The sequence below is a fragment of the Notamacropus eugenii genome, chromosome 2, assembly GCF_028372415.1.
Source record: "Notamacropus eugenii isolate mMacEug1 chromosome 2, mMacEug1.pri_v2, whole genome shotgun sequence".
NCBI classification, from domain to species: Eukaryota; Metazoa; Chordata; class Mammalia; order Diprotodontia; family Macropodidae; genus Notamacropus; species Notamacropus eugenii.
Genome location: NC_092873.1, coordinates 68,177,405 through 68,185,167, shown reverse-complemented (window position 1 = coordinate 68,185,167; position 7,763 = coordinate 68,177,405). Strand labels below are relative to the sequence as shown.

Here is a 7,763-nt window from a genome sequence, read left to right as displayed (position 1 = left end):
CACTTTTAGGATTTGCAAAACACCCTGGAAATATCTCAATCCTTATAACAACATGGGAGGGAGGTGCTATTATGATTTCCATTTTACTAGTATATGTATCTGAGGCTGTTTTTGAGCTCAGGTCTAACTTGAGTCCAGCTACCACCTAACTGAATTATGAAGTGGAGTTGGAGGTGCTGCTTTCCCTGGTCACTCAAATTTCTAATTATGACTCTGGAGTTAGGCAGTGATAAGCAGGGGACCACAATGTGGGCTGAAGGCAACCAGTGCCAAACTCTCTTACTAACAGATTCATGGTTTGGTAGTCAGATTAGAAATGGAAGCAGCAGGCTCCAGCCATGACAATTGGTGACAACGTAGAGTATGGATGCCCATCATCTTCTAGCACTCATCTCCTGGCTCTGCACAAGCTAAGAATCAGAGAAGGGTTCTGGGGCCTTGTTGGAGCTGCCTTCATGAGTGTGGGCACAGCAGGCTGGGGATGCTTCCCGACAGTCTTTATCAATTACCTACCTTCTGGCTGACAAACCTCAGCTAAACTAAACTCTTCTCTTTTGAGGGCATGCTCTTCCCTGAAGCCAAACCTCCTATTTATTGGTGGAATATTTAAAATAATTCTCTAACCTCAGGAAGTTGGCCAGGGAGACATCTGATTGGTTAAGATTTCCTAGAATCATGGACTTAGAGCCAGAAGGGACCTGGAAGTCACTTTCTCATTTTCCAGAGGAAGAAACTGAGACCCAGAGAAGTTGAAGACTGTGCCAAAGGTCACCCAGGTAATCATGGAAGAGCTGAGGTCCTCAGGTCCTCAGACTCCAAGCTCGATGCTCCTTGAATGGCCTCCCAGGGCTTTCCTGGTGCAAAACACTTCCTGGGCTTTCTTGGTTTGTGGAGGTCATTCCTGGTTTCTCATTAATTTGCTTTGTGGTCGGATGACTTTATCTGCATTCTATATAGTGTTTTATTCCTTATACTTCATAAATAATTTACTTTTTCATTTACCAAACATTGAGTGATAGCTACTACTGGCCTTAAACAGCAGTCAGGTCTGGACTCCGATGGACAACGGGTCCATGCTGAAGGCTGTTGCCCAGAGAGAAACATACATTGTGGAAAGCCCTTTGGGGGTGCCAGCAGGCAAGGGGCGTCAGGTAAGGGGAAGCAGGTAAGAGGGTAACTGAGCCTTTTTCATAGGAAACCAGATGAAACACTTCTGCTTGTTCAGAGTCACTGATTGAGCAGGGATTGGGACCTCCCTTTGTAGCTGTCTCACTTTCTTTCAATCTCTATCTTTCTGACTCTGTCTCTCCCTTCAATTCTGTCTGTCTGTGTCTGTCTGTCTTGCTTTTCTTACCTCCCTCCCCTTTCTTCTTTCCCTCTCTCCCTTCTTCCCTCCCTCCTTCCTTCCCTTTCTTTTTTCTCTGTCTTCCTCTCTTTTTTATATAACTTTTCTTTCTCTTTCTCCTTGTTTTCTCCCTTCTCTTCTCTCTTTCTACCCCAGGAGGCCTGTTTTGAAATTCTCATAAGAAATAAACAACGCTGCAAAAAGCTGACCTCCACATTTCTAGATAACAGGCCCTCTTTTCTTTCCTTCTCAGACCAGTGTATCAGTTAATGGCCCCCACAGCAGGCCCATGTGGTTTCCCTGCTTTGTCAATGCTCTCTTGTGTGCCAGGCCACTAGCTGCCCTCACTGAGGTCCAAGAAGCCGCTGGCTCCCTCCTACCCCGGCCTCCTCCCGCAGCGCTCATTGGTTCGTGCCTGTCTGCAGCCGGGCAGCACTACTGTCAATAGAGCTTCTCCACCCCTAGGAAAGGAATAAGAAGCCAGTGTCTGGTGCCTTTCTCAGGCACAACGAAACAAGCGAGAGAAACTCCTAAGCAGCAGCAGGGAGGTGAGTGAGGGAGGTTTTTGGAGAAGTAGGAGCTCTGCCGCGCCACTGCCCTGCCCTGCCGCTGCCCTGCCCCGCTGCTCCGCCGCCCCCCTGTCCCTTACCCCGCTGCCCCCTTGTCGCCTGCCCTGCTGCTCCGCTGCCCCCCGTCCCTTGCCCCGCTGCCCCCTTGTCGCCTGCTCCGCTGCCCCCCTGTCCCCTGCCCCGGTGTCCTGCTGCTCCGCTGTCCCTCTGCCCCCTCCACCCCTCCCCCCGCCCCGCTGCCTCGATGCCCTGCTGGGGACTCGCGGGTTTTGAGACCGTTTCAGTTTGAGACAACCGATCTCGTTCAGTTCTGCTCCTTTTCTGGCTGAGGGGGCAGGTGCACTTAGCTCTCTGAGACATGGTGAGTGCCCAGAGTCAGGGGCCTCTGAGCAAGCCGGGGTGGGGAGTTCGCCCAGGTTTCCCAGAGGTGTCCTTGACTGTCCTTTGTATCCCGGCACAGGGACAAAGCCCCTGCCTTTCCTTTGAACGGCTCCGTGACCTTTTCTCCCAATTTTCACTCCTATGGCTGAAGGGAATTTAGCACTCCTGAGATCTGAGAGCCAGAAGAGAGTTTCGAAATAACCGGGACTCACAGAGAAGTTCTTGGTTCCCGGATCTGGGATGTGAGGGACCGTAGGGGTCATCCAGTCCGGCGCCCCTCCCCCCCACGGCCCCAACGTCATCCTTTGGACTGTCTTGGCTCATGATCAAGGGACAGTATCTAATTCCCTTTTCTCTGGTCCCTGGCCTCGTCCATAAAGCCAGTGGGGAATCACTGCTTGCTGCCTCAGTTGTCCTGCATTTAGGATGACACTAATTATCAATCAAAGCGGTTACTGAGTCCTGCTAGGCGCCAGGCGCACATCGTCCCTGGACACCGCCCAGAAGCCTTTGCACTTATTGAGCGGCACTGCTGGGTTTGGAGAACAGACCCTGATGGGTGGGGCTCTCCCCCATGGCCTTGTCATCCCTTTGGAAAATCCAGTTTCTTTCCCAGAGGGGGCTCTGCTATTGCCTTCCCTTCTCATTCATTTGAGAGGTCAAAGTAGGCTCTGTCTTCAAGAGAGGTAAGAAAAGATTGTATCCAACATTTCCAGGAAGAAAGGAGAGACCAAAAAAAAAATGAAGATTTTTAAAAAGTTCTGATTTTCATGCTTGGTGAAGAGATGACTGACTTCAGTCGGTATGAAATATGTGATATAGAGAAGTGTGGAAAAGTTGGGCAGGGGAGGGCAGGGTTGGGTAGGAGTGGGCTGAAGCAGGGCATGGAGGTGGGATGTCCAGGGGCTGCCTGGAGGGGGATGTCCAGGGCCCAGCCTCCCTGGCCTGGAGTGGGGAGGTCCCTGGCTTTGAAGTCCTCGAATCAGCCCTGTCATTCCGTTCCCACAGACAGAGGCTGTTCAGGAGGGAGTGCCCACAATCCACTGACCAGCAATCACGATTTTTCCCCAAATTCCCCAGGGCAACAAGCTGCAAACAGTTATCTAACAGTGAACAGTTTTTGCAGCCACTTAAATGAATCTTGAAGGGATAATCTGATATAGCAGAGGTGGGGGACTGTGGGTGTGGAATATTTCTCTCAGCCCCGGTCAGGCTCAGTCGACCGCTCATTTTGCTGCAGTTTCCTTTCTTCTTTTGTTGTTTGTCACAATGGGGGCAGGGGAGGCTATCCACTCCAACATGGCTGGAGGGATCTAGTTAAACCTTGGTGGGAGTGAGCTCCTGGAGGCATGTGACCCAGAGGCCTCAGGAGCAGGACAGAGCAATGTCCAGGGGTGCCTAAATGGAGCTCGAGGGCTCCTTGCTCCTTCTGAGGAGTAAATGACCCAATGAGGGACCCACTTGAGCAGGCACTCTCTGCTTCTCACGGTTGATTTAATTCTTAGGGTCCTGGATGTGGGGCCACCAATTCCAACTCCTTCATTTTACAGATGAAGAAACCAAGGCCCAGGAGAGAAAATGACTAAATGGGGTTTGAGCTGGTCTTTGAACTCCAAGTGGAGGCAGCACCTTCCCCTTTGCTGTGTGTGTGGGCCAGCCTCTGGCTTGTCTCAGGGAATGGAAAGCTGACACTGTTTTACTTTCCACTTTTAAGTCAGGTGCTGCCTCCTCCAGGAAGCCCTCCCTGATTCCACCCCCATCCCCTAGGTGAAAGGTGTCCTTCTGCTCTTCATAGAGCTCTCCACCCAGCACTCTGCCACCACTCTTTTCCCTCCCCACTAAAAAAGATTCCTGGTGTAGTCAGAGAAAGAGGGAGGAAATGTGATCTGTGCCCTTTCATGAGGCACCGGGAGGTCAAAGCAGCCTGGCTGGGCACCTCACTGTCAGGGGGTCAGGCAGGACCTGGGTTTGGGGCTTTCAGAAGATCAGGCAGGGCCCAGTCAGGTGGCAGCAGTGGCTTGTCTGGGCCTCTTCGCTAGGCTCTCTCTGGAGAGAGCCTAGAATGGTGCCAGGGCATTGTTTCCAAGGGGACACTTTGAGTAATTTTCCATTCCACAAAAATTCTAAACCTGAAAAGAATAATTTAATTGTTGTTGTAAAGGAAACACAATATTAACCAGGAGAAACAGCTACACAACACCCAGGGAGGAACTTGGATTTCCTGACCTTCCTTTTGGCCTGGGCCATTTTTCCCTTTTTCCTTAAGGTTTGGTTATTCTCTGGATGCTGGTGGAGTTAGAGGACCTGAGTTTGAGTCCCATTTCTCCTATTTGTAACCTTCTTGGGGGGGGGGGCAGTTAAGGGAAAGATTTGGGGCCAAAGGAGCTGAGTTCTAGGCCTCTGTGATCTCTTGCTGGTTTATCCTGGATGACCTCTAGGTCAGTACTTCTCTGACCCCATGAGATGGACTGAAGAGGTCACCCATGGAGGAGGGTTATCCCATAATCATTATCATGGTCATGATCACTCCCAGCAATCAGAAGTGTGAGGGGAACAGGTCAGAAAGGATGTCTGCCCATCCATTGTTGTCAGGATGTTTAGAGACAGTCTGTCTTCTTGTTCCACTGCGTGTGCAGGAGGATCTGATAGCCATCATGTCGGACCTGGAGAAGGCCATGATGACCATCATCGAAACATTCAACCAGTATTCTGCGAAAGAGGGTGACAAGCACAAGCTGAAGAAGTCAGAGCTGAAAGAACTCATGAACAGTGAACTCTCCCACTTCCTAGGGGTGAGTGTCACCTCCCTGGGTCTATCTCACTTCTGAGCCTCCCAAACCCACTGGGATAGATTGCACAGGCATCCGGGGAACATGGCAGACTATTGAGGATGTGGGTGGCAATGGTGAGCGAGCATTCCTGGAGCTGTTCAGGAATGTCTGACATGAAGCATTCCACCCCAGGGTCTATTCTTGGGCCCATTTTCCTGATGAGGAAGCTGAGGTTCTGGAGGTGACTGCTCTCCCAAGGTCCCTAACCCTAAATGTATGCTGGCTTGTGTTGGAGGCAAGGTTCAAACCCAGATACTAACACTGACACTCTGTCACCAAAGGAGAAGCTCTCCAAAGAAAATCCGGAAACAAAACCACACAAAATTGTAAGAGGTTCTGGGCTGTATGTTGTAGGTGAAGGAGTGTGTGGCAGACGGTAGCCTTGTGAAACCATTTGACTGTGTTTCCTCCCTCTTACTGGGTGCTGTCCTGGTCCCTCTATCCCCTTGAGCCTTTTAGGCCTGATTCTGCATGCTGGGATGCTGTGAGTAGCTCTGGAGGGTCAAGCTGTCCTCAGTGAATCATCATAGCCAGCTTAGGAAGGATCAAGGGGCCCTTCCCCTCCTTCCTCAGGTTCACAGTTGGGCCTGACATCTCATAGACCCATGAGTGAGGAGAGGGGCTCTTCCTGGGGCTGGGGCAGATAGGCCTCACAGTCCAGAGGGCTTCCTAGATCTAGCCACTAAGTCTTCTTGTCGTATTTGGACAATGTGTGCCTAGATGAGAAGGCGAGTGAGTGGTGGGACGAGAGTGAGTGATGATAAAAGGTCCAGGAGGCCTGAGACTCACAAAATGCATTTAAAAAAAACTCAAGGAGGGAAAATCTCCATGTGTCAGACAGGACCATGTAGAGGGGCTCATAGCCTGGAGTCCTGAACGATGAGAAACTGTAGATAGCATGACATGACACCATTGTGGAAATCTCATGGCTAGTGAGAGTGGATCATGGGTCTGGAGCTGAAAAGAACTTCAGAGGCCACTTACAAATGAGGAAATCAAGGCACTGAGAAGCTATGAGCTTTAGGGTCATTGATCTAAAGCTGAGAGGGACATCTGAGCACATCTAGTCACACTCTCCCATTTTACATATAAGGAAACTGAGGCCCAGAGACTGGTGGTCAAAGGCAGCTGAGCTGGAGTTCAAAGCTGGGGACTCTGTAAGGGCTGACTTCTGTTTTACTAACTTGGGGCCCTGTCTTGTTTCCTTCAGGAGATCAAGGAGCAGGAGACAGTGGACAAAGTCATGGAGACCCTGGACGCCGATGGGGATTCTGAGTGTGACTTCCAGGAGTTTGTGGCTTTCATAGCTGTGATCACCTCTGCATGCCACGAGTTTTTTGAAAATGAGTGAAGCCCCCAAGAAGTTCCATCTGTCATGAAAATCAAGCAAAGACCCCACTGGAATTTTAAGCAAAGCAGCAAAGCAGAGCTTGCGGTCTGGTAGGACCCCAGCTGGCCAGTCCCCAGGTAGCTTAAGTGCTTCAGGAAGAGAAACAGGAGAATTTCTGCCAGGTCCATCTCCAGGCGCCTCCTCTTCACTCTCCTTGAAGCCTTTCTCCGCAATCCCTCTACATAGAGAACCTAGGACCCTCCTATCGTCCCATCAGGTTCATCCCCAATGGCCAATCACACCCTGCAGGAAAGGTCTAGGGAAAGGCCTGATGTCAAGCCTGTCATGGGGCAGGGGGAGTGGATGGCACTAACACCAGTGGGTTAACCCCGAAGACCATTTCTCCAGCTCCCCCGACACCTCCAGTTTTATTTTACAATAGAGGGTGTTGCCCCAGATCGGCTAAGAGGTTTCCCCTGCCCTCCCATTTGCTTGAAATAGCCCAGAAAGGGAAACCAAAGTACTTCGATGGTATCAACCCCCAGCTCTGTGAAGCAGGACAAGGACAGTAGTATTTGCCATCCCCTTTCCCAGGGGAATGTGAGCTCCTGGAAGGCCATGCTGTGTCCTTCTCTACCCTTGTCACTTCAGCCCAGGGCATGACACTGAGTACACAGTAAGTGCTCAATCAATGCCTGTTGGATATTGAATGACCATGGGTATGTGGGAGTGGATTTTCCCATAATAAATCTTTAGGAACCTACTGAGTGATTCAAAATGTAATGAGTATAACCAAAGCAAGTCAAACATTATGTGCTTTATAAGCTCCCAAATTGCTGGAAGGATTAACTTGAATCTGTCAAAGTTGTAAAAGAATTCCCAACCCTCTCTCATTCATTCAACAACTATTCCTTTTGGGTGAGTCACTTGACTCCCGACTTTCTTTCAGTATTTCAGTATTTCTTTTGGTGGTGAAAACAGCTATGATGAGAAGGGAGATGGGCAGTGCCCGGATCAGGGATTAGAAGATCCAGGTTCTGCTCCTTTCTCTTCTCAATAATTTGCTGTGTGACTTTGGGCAAGTCTCTTCCTTGGGCTTTAGAATGAAATGACCTCTGTTGTTCTTCTAGCTCTGACCTTCCATAATAACTGGTCTTGCTCTTGAAAAAAAGCAAAAACAAACAAACAAACACAAACAACCAATGAAAGCAACCCCCAACCTACTTACAATTTACTTAAGGGGTCTTCACTCTTAATCAAAGCGTGAACATCAGTTCCCCAGATCAGATGATGACTAATACTCCCGC

General features: G+C 50.0%; 1 protein-coding gene across 3 annotated transcripts; it reads left to right on the top strand.

Moving 5' to 3' along the window:
- The first annotated feature begins 1,598 nt into the window (after window positions 1-1,598).
- S100B (S100 calcium binding protein B) lies at window positions 1,599-7,219 on the top strand. Of its 3 annotated transcripts, none has more exons than XM_072640751.1 (3): window positions 1,599-1,893; window positions 4,932-5,087; window positions 6,337-7,219. In XM_072640751.1, the coding sequence occupies exons 2-3, from the start codon at window positions 4,950-4,952 to the stop codon at window positions 6,475-6,477; spliced, it is 279 nt and encodes a 92-aa protein (XP_072496852.1). In that variant the 5' UTR covers window positions 1,599-1,893; window positions 4,932-4,949; the 3' UTR covers window positions 6,478-7,219. The 3 variants fall into 3 exon arrangements, with proteins under 3 accessions (XP_072496852.1, XP_072496854.1, XP_072496853.1); XM_072640753.1 differs by lacking the exon at window positions 1,599-1,893 and adding an exon at window positions 2,181-2,275; XM_072640752.1 differs by lacking the exon at window positions 1,599-1,893 and adding an exon at window positions 3,011-3,097.
- The last annotated feature ends 544 nt before the right edge of the window (window positions 7,220-7,763 follow it).